Source organism: Thunnus maccoyii, chromosome 14 (genome assembly GCF_910596095.1).
Source record: "Thunnus maccoyii chromosome 14, fThuMac1.1, whole genome shotgun sequence".
In the NCBI taxonomy this organism is placed as follows: domain Eukaryota; kingdom Metazoa; phylum Chordata; class Actinopteri; order Scombriformes; family Scombridae; genus Thunnus; species Thunnus maccoyii.
Window position 1 is genome coordinate 20,811,401 of NC_056546.1, and position 15,428 is coordinate 20,826,828.

Below are 15,428 nucleotides of genomic sequence, written 5' to 3' on the forward strand. Positions count from 1 at the left end.
TGAGCAGATGATATGTGACAGCATGCTAACATGTGACGTTGTGTAACACATCAAAGAAGGGACCCATGATGACCTCCACTAACCCTTTAGACACATGCAATGACCAAGTTGATGGCATTTATTTGCAATCAACATGATTTTATCAGCATGAAGTCCCGTGTGCGCTCCTCTTATCTGCAAATCTTAAGGCATTTCCCCTTATATAATAAAAACCCATGAACACATTTCAAATGCACACATGCTCTACTGTTTACCTTGATGTCGCCACTGTGCTCTCGAGTTCAGCCTGAGAGGCAGCATCTCTTAGGGCTTTTATCCAGTTTGTTTCTGGTTCTTGGGCTTTTAGTTCAGGAGCAGGACTCTTTGACACTTGGGCAGCCTCTGCCTTCACAGACACTTGTTCAACGGGAGAGATGCATGTGTCCTTTTCTTGGGCCTCACACTGACCAGCAGTAACAAGGGGGGTCACCACAATATCATCTAGTGACTTTGACAATGACAACTGATCATGTGGCTTTTCTGACTGGGAAGGAGCTGCAAGAGGAGTTGACGCAATATCTTCCGGGCACTTTGACAAAACAGCGGGTGGGACTGTGATAACATGAGGATTTATCTTGTCTGTTGTATCATTGTCATTTTCGGTTGCCTTCACAAGAGCAATGCTCCCCTCAGACTGACAAACAGTTGTGTCAGTGCTGCTGTGCGACACCCCACCTTCACTGACGTCTGAATCTTTAATTGATCCTGGACCGCTGTCGTCAGCGCTCCCACTTAGATTTACAACCCCCTGTTTTTCCGTTGCTTCATTGTTAATCACTATTATGTCACTTTGTTCCTCCCCCTGGCTGCTAGCTTTCTCTTCGTCCAGTGTTGCTTTATCTCCCTTTGTGATCTCCTCTACATCGGGGCCTTTTATGGGTGTTTCTACTACTGGGCTGCTTTGTGTGGCTGAGGTTTTATTGGAGCTTTGTAGCTCAAGAGGCTCGCACACTGTATCCTGAATTTCACACTCCTCAGTTTCACCACTGTCGCTTTTCACAGCCGGGGCAGCAAGGAAATTCTTTTCCACAGTTTCTGGTTGCCCAACAGGATCTAGCAGAGAGCTGAATATTTTTCTATGAATCTCTTCAGCCTGGTTTGCACTTGGAACAACGTCTGTATGAATGACATGACTATCTGTGCTGACCTTTGGTGAAACAGAGAATCCTAAAGATGAAGTCTCATGTTCCTGTGATGCAGACTCAACAGAGACAGCAGTGTTCCTTAAGGCCTCATGTTGGTCTTGACAGGCGGCTAATAGATTGCTTTTTTGCTGACCTTTACCACCCAGACTGCTCGGAAAGTCAGCATCTGGCATTAAATCTGTATCTGACTCATCTACCTCTAACCCAGGTCTGTTATTCTCATCCATCTCCTGTCTTGTCTCACCTACATGGGAGGAAGCTGTTATTATCCCTATGTCAGCCAAGGCATTTGTCTCAGCAGCCCTTCCATTCTCGTTTAGATCACTAGCAAGAGGCGACGGCACACAAACCCTGTCAACCCCTGGTACGGCCTGTGCTCCCTCTTCTTCGCCTTTCTCTAGATTTATCACTCGCTCATTGCCACTGCTGTCATAAGCTGTCAAGTCATCCCCGCTTCCTGACTGACACAAACTCCCAACAGAGTCGTCCCCTCCCTCTGCTACACCCTTTACCCCTGGAACCAGTGCTTGGGTCTGCCTGATCTGACCGTTAGTCTTTTCTCCCCCCTCACGTCCCTCCAAACAACCACCTGACAATTCCTCTGTGGGATGTCTGGATCCTAGACGCTGCTGCTGTTGCTCCTGTTGCTGAGCAAAACTGTTTGGATCTTGTGTGGACTGCGATTGGCCAGGATCTGCACACCAATCATGTGGTGCTGTGTCCCCGTCAGAACTGTGCTCCTGTGTTACTGTCAGAGTTTGGCGTAAACTCTGTCCATAAACAGACTGATGTTCACTACCAGACTCTACCTCAGCACAGAGCATGTCCTCGGATGACCCTGCAGGTCTGTCGGAAGATAAGGAAGGAGTCTCTGTCTCACTTTTACAAGCAATATCACTCTGCCTTTCTCCTTCCTCCTTTAAATCCCTTATTGGTGATTCAGTCTTTTGTACTTTATGTTTATGTGATAGCTGCAGGTCTCCAATTTCCTCTGCAGTCTCTTTATCTGGCCCATTACTCTGTTGTGGTTTTGTGCCCGTCTTTCCTGTCTCCAGCTTGTTGCTGTCTGCTGTTTCCTTTTGATTATCCATTGTTGTTTGTTCAAGTTGTTTCTTTTCCTCTTTAAACAGCACAGAGGTCTCATCTTCCAGTTTGCGTGTCTCTTTCATATTGTCTTTTTTAATTTCATCACGAGCTTCATTAGTGGGCAGGTCAGAGCTAAGTGGGCAGCTGGCATTTATGAGGTCATCCCTAATGGATGCTTTACAAATAACAGGTTTAATGCCAATAGAGTCTGATTCAGTATGAGAAATTACATTATCAGATCCACCATTTGCCACTACACCCACTGCACCAGGAGGATGAATTTGGGGAGACGGACTTTCCTCTTGTGACGATGTAATTTTGTAATCAGATGGAAAATTTACAGTATTAATTAAAGAATTCTCAGGTGCAACAAAAGAATCCGCAGCATCATTTCTAGTATTTTCTGCTTCAACATTGACATCACTGTGCTCCAGATGCTCTGCTAAAGACCTCTGTGTAATTTCCCCCCTCTTGTTGCTATCCACCTCTCCAGAAAATAAGGTACCATCAGCACTGCAGCTATCTTTCTGCTCAGGAAGAGAGATATCACTGTCATTAATGAACTCCAAATGACTCAACATTGGGCCAGGAGGCTGCAGCACAAAAGCAGGATTACTGGCATATTGCTCACTAACAGATATTGACTGTTCAACTGCTGTCACTTCTGAAGTCACTGGTTCGTCCTTTGTCAGATCAGCGGAGTGAATCATGGACTTAGACCCCTCGCTAGAGTCCATGGGATCTGTGGTAATTAGTGCACGAGGAGGTGATTGATCAAACTGGGTGGGAGGCTGATAACCAGGGTCAGTGGGCTTTGTCTGAAGAGAGGCTGTGCAGGTTAAGGTCACAGGTTCAGGATGTGAACCGGAGTCAAGGTCAGTGGCAGGCTGCGCATCAGGTGACTCAATGGAGGTGTCACTTAAAGGCTTACAGGTAACATTATCAGCTGGAAGCACAGAACATGGAGCATGAGGATGTTGGTTACCTTCTTTTTCATCGACAATAACATTCTCCATAGTAGCATCACTTATTATAGGTGACTCCTGAGGCTGGTTAGTTTTGACTGAGCCTTTAGACTCCACGTGTAGCTCATCTGGCTCATTCTCCTTTGACAAACTTGGCTTTACAGCACCCTTTTCTGTTTCCACCTCTTCTTGCTTTGGCACCTTTGCTGACACCTCTTCAACTGTTACATGGTCAGAGATGGCACTTCCATCACATTTTGTGGTTTGAAGAGGGTCAAAACGTTCCTCATCAACAGTCTGACTCTTCTCTGTAGGACTTGGAAGTGGTTTTGAGCAGGCCTCTGTCACTGGTTGTAAATCCACTGTGTCTGTCTCTGAGTTGTCTTTACCTGACTGATCTCTTGCTATGTTCAAGGTCTCCTTAGTCCCAATATCTCCTTTATCCAATTGAACATCTTTCTGTGGCTTTTGTAAGTCAGTTGAGCTCTGTATTGCTGGTTTATCCTTGGTAGGAGCTGCCTCTATGGGGATTTCTGGCTTCTTCGAGCTGAGAAAATCTTTGAAAATAAAGCAGGCCTCAACAACAGGATAGTGCAAATTCTCATGTACCGTCAGCGGAGGCAAAGAGGCGCACTCCAAAGCCGACACCGACATGTTCTTGAGATCCACAGAGGAACTGCCCTCTTGTTTCACAGAGTCCGCAAAGTGAACTCTGTTGTTGCCTCCACTGTTGTTATATACATACATACCCACTCCAGACATATCAGGGCTACCACTATTGATCTGGGTCTGGGCTTGTACTTCAGCTGCACTCTCGGCTGTCTTGGCTTCTGTTGTGCTACTTTCAGGTCGGACCTGTTGATTGTTGCTTGCTTGTCGCTCGACTGTGATTTGTTGTGAAGTAGTCAAAGGCTGAGGTGAAATTAAAGGCAGGAAGACTTGGCTGTAGTTTCGCTCTGTCTCTGTGATGGATGACTCCTCACAAGTGCGTCCAGAAGATAGTGCTTCCTCTGAAATCAGATGTGGTTTGGTATCGGCTTCTCCGTCTATATTGCAGGAGCTTTGTTCAGGGTGAGTGGGGAGAGGTGAAATAGCTGCTGCAAGCTGCTCCTGGCAGGGGTGAGAGAGACGGTCCTGTTCAGTACAGATGCTCTCAGTGATGGTAGCGATCGGCTCACCCCAGCTCTGTGACTTCAGCTGTGACTCGGCAACATCGGTGGGCGGACACGTCTCAGTCTCAGCTGATGACACCCCACAAGCAGAGCCTTCTGGCTGGCTGAATGAACTGTGCTCTTTAGCCAGCCCTCCTTTCTCTTCCACCTCCTCTCCTCCTCCTCCTCCCTCTCCTGCTCCCTCCAATCCCGCAGCACTGTGATCCTGACAATCAGCACCAGTAAGCAGCCCAAGGGGAGAAGTATTCAAATAGGCTTCTAACCAGAGTCCCTCCTTTTCTCTGTCTCCCTCTTCAGCTGGGAAGATCTCTGTGTCTGTGTCTGCACTGCGAACGGTTGATTCTGTCGGTCCCTTCGTTTTACTCTCAGCTGAGTTGTTTGGCATTTTGCTGCTGCAGCTTTTCTCAGATGCAGCCTGTCCCTCTTTTGCTGAGAATGCAAGTGAGCATTTTCCCTGTGAACAGACTAAAGAGAGCTGAGGAAGGCTGCCCAGGAGTCGTCCTCTCTCTCCGTCTGCAGTGCTGAGGCACTTTCCTATTCCTCCCGAATCTTTCTCTCCTACTGCTTTTTCTCTCTCTGCTATTGCTACAGTAGCTACTCTCTCCAGTGAATCACGCCTCACGCTTTCTCCCTCTCCCTTGCTTTCTATCACTTCTGGCATCGTGGGTGTTGTCAGTGGCAACGCAGCAACCACCACTAAAGCCTCTTCAAGGGCACTCTCCGCGCTACTCTCTCCCACACAAGTTCGGCTGTTGGAGAGTGGGCTCCAACTCTCCAGTGTGTGTATCTCTGCTTCTGAGGTAACTATAGCCTCCTGTGTTTGTGCATCTGATCTCTTATCAGCAGAAGCAGCTGGATTGATAACTGTAGTTTGGACATATGTCATGGTTGTATTTTGGTTGTTGATGACATCTCCGGTTGCATGTTGCTCACTCTGTGGGCTTGCATCTGAGCTGTGATTCATGCCACATGGGGCATCTGTATGGTTGTGGTTATCTGACTGATGAGGCCCCTGTGAAAGTGCATGGATTGACGCAGGTGAACAGGCCAAGTCAGTAAGATGATCCTGCTCTATATGAGAGGATGATAGTGGGGGGCTGGAGCTGGGGTTTCCCCCGAGACTCAGCTGTTGCTTGTAATCAAACCCATTATCAAGCTGTTCCGCACACATCACAGTCTCAGTGTCTGCCTCTGACACTGATTCTGCATTTGCCTCTGTGTTATTTCCTGCATTCATAAGTGGCATAGCCTGTAAATCATTTTCAGCTTGTGCTGCTGTCGCTTTCTGTTCAATCTCTGAGCTCTTCTCCATCTTTTTCTTTTTCCTTTGTTTCTTTTTATCTTTCTTCTTTGCCTTTTTGTCCTTCCTGGCCTCGGCCTGTTTATCTGCTTCTGTCTGTTTTTCTAACTGCATCTCTGGAACTGCATCTTTATCCCTAAAATGAAGATTACTGCTCTCTGATGTTTCATTAACTGAATCATCTTTCTTTTTACTTTCAACCATATCAGTGTTGATACTGGACTCATCACTTTGGTTTTCTTTCTTTATGTCTGCAGTCTCTGTTATTGCCTCTATGTCTTTCTCCCTAGTCACTGCATTACAATCTGGAGGGCCTTTTTCCTCAATAACTGCATTAGAATCATCACTTATATCATCTTTCTTTTTACTTTCAATCATGTTAGTGTTGATACTAGACTCATCACTTTGATTTTCTTTCTTTATGTTTGCAGTCTCTGTTATTGCCTCGATGTCTTTCTCCCTAGTCACTGCATTACAATCTGGAGGGCCTTTTTCCTCAATGACTGCATTAGAATCATCCCTTATATCATCTTTCTTTTTATTTTCAACCATATAAGTGTTGATACTGGACTCATCACTTTGATTTTCTTTCTTTACGTCTGCAGTCTCTGTTATTGCCTCAATGTCTTTCTCCCTAGTCACTGCATTACAATCTGGAGGGCCTTTTTCCTCAACAACTGCATTAGAATCATCGCTTATATCATCTTTCTTTTTACTTTCAATCATGTTAGTGTTGATACTAGACTCATCACTTTGATTTTCTTTCTTTATGTTTGCAGTCTCTGTTATTGCCTCAATGTCTTTCTCCCTAGTCACTGCATTACAATCTGGAGGGCCTTTTTCCTCAATGACTGCATTAGAATCATCCCTTATATCATCTTTCTTTTTACTTTCAACCATATAAGTGTTGATACTGGACTCATCACTTTGATTTTCTTTCTTTATGTCTGCAGTCTCTGTTATTGCCTCGATGTCTTTCTCCCTAGTCACTGCATTACAATCTGGAGGGCCTTTTTCCTCAATAACTGCATTAGAATCATCCCTTATATCATCTTTCTTTTTATTTTTAACCACATAAGCGTTGATACTGGACTCATCACTTTGATTTTCTTTCTTTACGTCTGCAGTCTCTGTTATTGCCTCGATGTCTTTCTCCCTAGTCACTGCATTACAATCTGGAGTGCCTTTTTCCTCAATAACTGCATTAGAATCATCACTTATATCATCTTTCTTTTTATTTTCAACCACATAAGTGTTGATACTGGACTCATCACTTTGATTTTCTTTCTTTACGTCTGCAGTCTCTGTTATTGCCTCGATGTCTTTCTCCCTAGTCACTGCATTACAATCTGGAGTGCCTTTTTCCTCAATAACTGCATTAGAATCATCGCTTATATCATCTTTCTTTTTACTTTCAACCACATAAGTGTTGATACTAGACTCATCACTTTGATTTTCTTTCTTTACGTCTGCAGTCTCTGTTATTGCCTCGATGTCTTTCTCCCTAGTCACTGCATTACAATCTGGAGGGCCTTTTTCCTCAATGACTGCATTAGAATCATCGCTTATATCATCTTTCTTTTTACTTTCAATCATGTTAGTGTTGATACTAGACTCATCACTTTGATTTTCTTTCTTTATGTTTGCAGTCTCTGTTATTGCCTCGATGTCTTTCTCCCTAGTCACTGCATTACAATCTGGAGGGCCTTTTTCCTCAACAACTGCATTAGAATCATCGCTTATATCATCTTTCTTTTTATTTTCAACCATATAAGTGTTGATACTAGACTCATCACTTTGATTTTCTTTCTTTACGTCTGCAGTCTCTGTTATTGCCTCGATGTCTTTCTCCCTAGTCACTGCATTACAATCTGGAGGGCCTTTTTCCTCAATGACTGCATTAGAATCATCGCTTATATCATCTTTCTTTTTACTTTCAATCATGTTAGTGTTGATACTAGACTCATCACTTTGATTTTCTTTCTTTATGTTTGCAGTCTCTGTTATTGCCTCGATGTCTTTCTCCCTAGTCACTGCATTACAATCTGGAGGGCCTTTTTCCTCAACAACTGCATTAGAATCATCGCTTATATCATCTTTCTTTTTATTTTCAACCATATAAGTGTTGATACTAGACTCATCACTTTGATTTTCTTTCTTTACGTCTGCAGTCTCTGTTATTGCCTCGATGTCTTTCTCCCTAGTCACTGCATTACAATCTGGAGGGCCTTTTTCCTCAATGACTGCATTAGAATCGTCCCTTATATCATCTTTCTTTTTACTTTCAATCATGTTAGTGTTGATACTAGACTCATCACTTTGAATTTCTTTCTTTACGTCTGCAGTCTCTGTTATTGCCTCGATGTCTTTCTCCCTAGTCACTGCATTACAATCTGGAGGGCCTTTTTCCTCAATAACTGCATTAGAATCATCACTTATATCATCTTTCTTTTTATTTTCAACCACATAAGTGTTGATACTAGACTCATCACTTTGATTTTCTTTCTTTACGTCTGCAGTCTCTGTTATTGCCTCGATGTCTTTCTCCCTAGTCACTGCATTACAATCTGGAGGGCCTTTTTCCTCAATTACTGCATTAGAATCATCCCTTATATCATCTTTCTTTTTATTTTCAACCATATAAGTGTTGATACTGGACTCATCACTTTGATTTTCTTTCTTTATGTCTGCAGTCTCTGTTATTGCCTCGATGTCTTTCTCCCTAGTCACTGCATTACAATCTGGAGGGCCTTTTTCCTCAATAACTGCATTACAATCATCGCTTATATCATCTTTCTTTTTATTTTCAACCATATAAGTGTTGATACTGGACTCATCACTTTGATTTTCTTTCTTTACGTCTGCAGTCTCTGTTATTGCCTCGATATCTTTCTCCCTAGTCACTGCATTACAATCTGGAGGGCCTTTTTCCTCAATTACTGCATTAGAATCTTCCCTTATATCATCTTTCTTTTTACTTTCAATCATGTTAGTGTTGATACTGGACTCATCACTTTGAATTTCTTTCTTTATGTTTGCAGTCTCTGTTATTGCCGCGATGTCTTTCTCCCTAGTCACTGCATTACAATCTGGAGGGCCTTTTTCCTCAATAACTGCATTAGAATCATCACTTCTATCATCTTTCTTTTTATTTTCAACCATATAAGTGTTGATACTGGACTTATCACTTTGATTTTCTTTCTTTACGTCTGCAGTCTCTGTTATTGCCTCAGTGTCTTTCTCCCTGATCACTGCATTACAATCTGGAGTGCCTTTTTCCTCAATTACTGCATTAGAATTATCCATTATATCATCTTTCTGCTTACTGAACACAGTATCTTTTGGGGTTTCTTTAAATGAATCTGTATTCGTTGTCATTTCTAAATGTGTATGCTCATCTTTGTCTGTTTCTTCTTCTGGTTTAATCTCTGGACATTTTTCCTGGCTCTGTGTTGTTTTTATTTTACTCTCCGTCTCTGCAGCCCCGTCACTATTCTCAGTACCCAGTATGTAATTCCTGAAACTAAACACAACTGTATCCATCTCACTGTTTGCTGCCTCACTGTTTCCGTGTGTACACTTGTTTCCATGGCCCCTGTTGCTATGTCCTGGCTGGACTACGATTGGAGGCAGTGACGATGACTCACTGGGCTTATTAACCATCGCTTCTCCAGTTTTCTCCTCTTTTTCATTAACCGTTTCAGACATGGTGCTCAAGGGCTCTTTGAGTTGAAGTAAGCCCAGCGAGGCCATTTGTTCCTCACATTCCTTGAAGGCTTCTTGCAGCTCCCTGTCTAGGAGCAGGTGTGTAGGAGAAGGTGGGGCAGTGGGCCGAGGAGAAGGCTGGGCATCTGTGAGAACTGGGTCGCAGTCATGAGGCCTGAGACGAGGGTAGGGTGACAGAGTTAAGAGTCTGCACTGGCAGGCAGACAGCTGGTCATTCCACGATGCCACAGAGCGCTGCTATTGGAAGCCCATGCTCAGACACTGCACTCCGCAATATGCACACACAACACACAACTGTACTCAAGATGCCTTTTCTGAGATGTGCACTCCCCAACAAAAAAATAATACCAGCTGTTTCTAAACATATGATTGCGAATGACTATACAGGTCTGTTCATACACACCAAAACATATAGTTTATTTAAATAACAATGCATTTTCTGAACATTTATTCCAAACCTACAGCAACCGGCCTTCAAAAATCAGTGCCCTATTTTGATGAGACTGATGTTCTAACTGTACAAGTAATTTCATTCCAGTAACTTGATTGGTTAATGCCATCATATTGGAACTATGCCTTATATCTTTCATGCTTACTGTTATAGGATGAACTACTAAGAATTGTAGTAATAAATTCTTTATTTCAATGAGGCTGCTGTGTGCTGTGTTTATGTACTGAGCAATGCTGTCTATTCCATAATTATGATCAAAATAATGAATTAAAATCAAATAATAATAATAATAATAATAATCAAAATAATTTATTAGTAATTCCAAAAGACTATTTTTATGTAAAAGACAATTAATTAAACTGTAAATGTTGCATGAGACATGTTATACTTATTATTACAGTCTTGTTAATATTATTATTTCCTTAAGGAAAAGGGGATGATAATAAATTCTCACCAGATAAACAAACTTACAAATGGTCATGCAAAAAATCCCATAACCTCATAAATCAGATATTAAGGGAGTGACATTGCACTACAAAACACAAGTACACAGCTAGCATCATAATGTGAGTGCTTGGAATAAATGCCTTTAACAATTAGGCTAGCTTTGTGCCATTCAGTTGCTGAGTCACTGCTAAGCCATTAGCCAGCAGTGCAGGATAATGCTTTGGGACCATTTTAATCTCTTCGCCTCACTGAGTGTATAGATCCATCATTATTACTTAGTTAGGAGATACATGTACTTCCACTCTATCATAATTGTTATTATGTCATTGTATATATGATCTATATAATGCACAGGACCCTACACATCTCATCTATTCATGTAACTCATGCAGAAACCACTATGCCAAAGTCATTATTCATACCCAGGTGCAAAATAAAAAAGTGAGAAACAAAATGCCATTAAGACACAGCAGGTGACTGGTTAATACAGGCTCATATGATTGCTCCATACAGGCTCCGTCAGTCCCTTGTAAACATGAGCTCTCCCTTGACAGCATCTTACTCATTCACCTCACTCACTGGCCTCTTTGACACAAATCTGTAACTAATTCAGTTAGTTGGAGTTAGCACTCCCTACTGAAAGGCAGAACAGCAAAATAGACTAAATTGCCCACAGCTGGCATAAAGTTTTGCTATTCAACAAGCTGTCATGTGCCATATCTACCTGAGGCCTGAGACCAGGAGTTTCTTGCAGTATTGCATTTTAAAACTCTGTATATCCTGCTATTCTGGGGTGTTAAGCTTGAAAAGCATACACTTTATGTTTTTTATGTCTCTTTTTGAAAGTATGAGCATTTTTAGTTAATTCGGTGAAAGTTTGCACACTACTCTAAATTCTCAGATTCACACATTAACATAAAGTAATTATACAACTGCAATGAGCCAGGAACACAGTGAGCCTTTAAACAAATTAGTGCAATTAGCCTCAGCACTCAGACAAAAGCAGAATGCCAGGCAACACTTGTGGCAGAATATAAAGTCAGTCTGCAGTTAATTCACTCAAGCATTAAAGAAACAGACTACCACAACTCAAGTCAGGTCTGTTTGTACAGATAACACCCACACAGCAGCAATATCCATCACACTCAAGTATAAGAAAGCAACATTCTATCATTCTGTCATCTTTGTGTTTCACTCCATGCTCCCTGATTTTACTCTTCATCATCCAGTCTACCACAGCAGACACTCCCTATCCCACATCATGCAGAGCCTGTGTGGTACCTTGTGTCTAAAACCACCAGTGGTCGACTGACTTCCATGTGATGCTGCAAGCCAGCCAGCAAGGGGTTCACCTGCTCACATTTCCTCTCATCTGAGCTAGTCTGAGTTCTGCTTATACAAATCCACAATACACACACACACACACACACACACACACACATACACACCCACAGACACGTTCACACATGCAACAAATCAGTATCTATTATATTTCACCTTGACTTAATATCTGGTGCAGATTTGTTCCCGTAAGGCTATAAATCAAGCATAAATAAATGTCCAGAACATTATTATACAGTAATGTGATAATAATATGATACTTTATTGCTCTTGAATGTGCATTTTCCAGGCTGTTGTATCTAATCACTATACTATAATTAATGTTTTACCTCCTTAAAAAATGACTTTGGTAATATAAACGTTAGAAGTATGATAGACTGCTTATGTCACAAATATTTGCACACTTGAGTAAGCAAGTTTAATCAAGTTTAGACTTTTAAACGCCAGTTGAAAATAAAGCTATGGCCAAATTGTGATTGTTTCTAAATGTTTTCCCTCCCTCTTGCCCAATGTCTGATTGACTGAGCTGTTTTTGTCAAATAAAAATACTTTAAAGAGCACCTTTAAACTGCCATTATGCAACTTAAAAACTAGTTATGATATACAGTGACAGCAAAAAGTGAGTATGAGGTCATTTGTGACACCTATTTATTGTGTATCTTTTGAAGAGAAAGTGTTTGGGGACCCATTTAAAGAAAGAATACCTAATGGTTTTCCTCTTCCTACAGTATTTTTTTTTTTTCAAAACAAAATATTTGCATGATTCATACTTCCTCAGAACTGGAACAGCCACTAAAAACCAAGCAAGAACTTGCTTTCTTCTTTCTGTGAGATCAAGTCAGTGTGTGGGAGGAGGAGCTGTGATAGTTATTATGGTTATTACCTGCATAATAATGTGGGTGCGTGCGTGTGTATGTGTGTGTGTAACCCCAAACTTACCCCAACGAGGACTCCCAGATGTTGAGCTCACTGCTGAAGTCTAGACTGGGTAGCAGGTCATGAGGAAACTCAAGCTCCCCCTTGTCCTCCTGGTCTCCAGCTGTACTTCTGCTCTCCTCCACTCCAGTGATGACTGGGACGTCTGGTAGCACTGGTTGAGACAGCAGACTCTGCTGGCTGGTGGAGGGTTCAGTCAGCAGCGTTCTGTCGTCCCTCTGGGTCAAACTCTCGGTGTAAGCTTCACCCTGTGAGACAGTGAGACACATTCATGGTGAGCTACATGCTACATGATGTTATACTTTATATACTTAAACAAGTCTGAGCTTGTTGAAAGCAAACATGGGAACACCAAGAGATTTAAAGCTCAAAGCCAAACAAGATGAACAAATAACTCCACCCATGTGTTAATCTATTAAATATGGTGTTGTTTGTATAGTAATGCAAAGGTCATACTGACTGGAATGTGTCTCTAAACACCTTATCTTTGTCTCTCAACTTACTTTGCTTGTGCTATTAGTTGAATTAAAGGATTATTTCCAGCAATAAAGCCTAGAATTTATGTCAGGCTCACTTTACAGGCCCGATGTCTGCAGCTTTGTTTACACTCTGCTCTTAAGTGTCATTTAATTATTATTCCTGAAGGAAAAGCACCTCAATTAAATGAATGTACGGTCATTACAGTCTGGTGTTTCTCCCTTAGGTAGCCAGAGGCACCTCTAAAGGAAGTCTGGGACATTTTTTTCCCCAAGTGAGTAAAATTTTACAGTATGAGTGTGAATAACCATTGCAGTCCTACTGGACTGTGACAGATATAATCAGACATATACATGGTTTAATCATTGTCTAAAGTAGATTATTTAGATGACTTTAATTTCCCCCTTTATCTTGAGTAAATAATTAAGAGGTCTATTAAGCTCCACCATTCACTTTTCTAAAAGAAAAAAAAAAAAAACAAAAACCTGTAGAGACTGCGTTCAAAGTGTAATCTGGCTTGAAATCTCATGTATGTACAACACCTGCTGTGGCACTTAGCTAAATAAAGCTGTTTTTTGTCTCTCTGAAGTTCAACCACAGCCACTCACCACAACATTTGGCTGTGGCGTCATGTTCTAACAACACTGTCCTCACAACAGAAAAGACTCAACTGTGGACCCGCCATGTGAACTCAGGCCAAAAGTTTTGCCTTATTTCACCCACTCAGATGCAAACTGACATAAAATATAAATATGAAACACATACAAACATGTACAGATATAATGCAGCCTGGTAACATTCAGTATGTTTGGAACATGTGTAAACGAACTGTTTCTTACAAAAAGAGATCTTGTTTTTAGTAGGACACGAGTTGATTCAACAGTGTGAGTGCAGAGCGATACAATGTGACAGGGGTAATGCTGTCTATTGAGGATGGGCTGAGATTATGAAGTGAATCCATTCATTGATTATTTATGAGCCAGTAGTAGACAGCATGGCTGCACACTAGCAGAGGTGGCTCAAGCAGAGATGATGACGAAATCAATTCTTTGAAACACATTTTTGGAGACCAGACTGGATGCAACAGTTTTTACCTGTTATACACCTGTATTACTGTTTTTATCCTTTTAGCACTTGCATTTAGGTTATTGTTACATTAATGCAGGAAAAGATTTTCAAGCCATATTTGCATAAAATTATGAGTTTAAAGCAATCAAATGTTTTACTCCTCAGTGCCATCTCATGAGGTCTTGCTCTAGTTTCAACTCAGTGACGTAGTTACTGGATGAGGATACTGGAGGTAGATTATCAAGTGGAGCTGTGTGTGTGTACAGTGAGGAAGCTCTGAGTCAGTGGCCTCACCTGTTTTACCACTACAAAGAGCCTCCTTTGTGTGACACATTCAGCATAGATGGAGAATTTTGTTTCTCACAAACATCAGTGTTGCTCCAATGAACTGCTATAAAAAGATGTTCACTGTACTACAACACGTTAAAGCACCATTTACAAGAAAGTAAGCAAAGTCTGTAGCCACTCTCTTCACACCTACATATACACAACTTGAGCCATATTCAGTTATTTTTAAATGTACTAATTTAGACTACTCCTGCTACGCTCAACAACAACAACAACAACAAAACATGAGAACATGAAACATTAAAGAGCTGCAGAATGAAAGAAAATGAACCCAAAAAAGCCCAGCTGCAGGTAAGAGTGTCACTCTGGATGCATTTGATCTCCCTGTTTTTGTGATTTTCTGTGTAAACGTTACATAATAAGATTTATTAAGAAATTCTTTTACACATTAGCAGTCACGTATAAAGAGATGAACACAGTTACAGCATGAGTTGTCTGTATGTTGACGTGTGTTGGTTTCCTGTTTCCTGCCCAAACTCTCACCTTGTTACGACAACCAGCTAATGTCATACTGAAAACTGTGAATGTGTGATGCTTACAACATATTAGCCCCAAATATCCATTCAGAAAAGCTTAGACAGAATGACAAGAAACAGCACCAGGTGGAGAGGTACAACCAAGTTTACAGCCATATTATCGGCCTTTTAAAAGGTCATTAGTGAGGTCAAACATAACCAGTTAGGCGGAAAACCACAGCCGTTGTTTCCGTCTGTTTTACCTACTCACAGAAAGCGCTGTCTGTTATTAATTAACCCACAAGAACAAAACAGAAAGAACGCTGAGGTTGCCTGGAGCCTGCTGCTTGTCCAACAGTCAGTAAGTGATACTTAGTGTTAACTCAACGTGTCAGTGCCCATGTGCTAACTAAACTTTAATGCTTTACACATGACTACTGTAAACACAGACAGGACAGTGCTGAAGCAGGAA

General features: G+C 41.6%; 1 protein-coding gene across 5 annotated transcripts in view; it reads right to left on the reverse strand.

The window, feature by feature from the left end:
- tacc2 (transforming, acidic coiled-coil containing protein 2) overlaps positions 1 to 15,428 on the reverse strand; it is a 50,273-nt gene that overhangs the window by 32,132 nt on the left and 2,713 nt on the right. For 4 of the 5 annotated variants that reach the window (XM_042433709.1, XM_042433711.1, XM_042433710.1 and 1 more), the window contains exon 1: positions 255 to 9,577. In XM_042433709.1, the coding sequence (XP_042289643.1) occupies positions 255 to 9,460 (9,206 nt within the window). In that variant the 5' untranslated portion in view covers positions 9,461 to 9,577. Of the gene's footprint in view, positions 1 to 254; positions 9,578 to 12,611; positions 12,857 to 15,428 lie in introns of those variants that run through there. The other variant, XM_042433713.1, reaches the window with a different exon arrangement.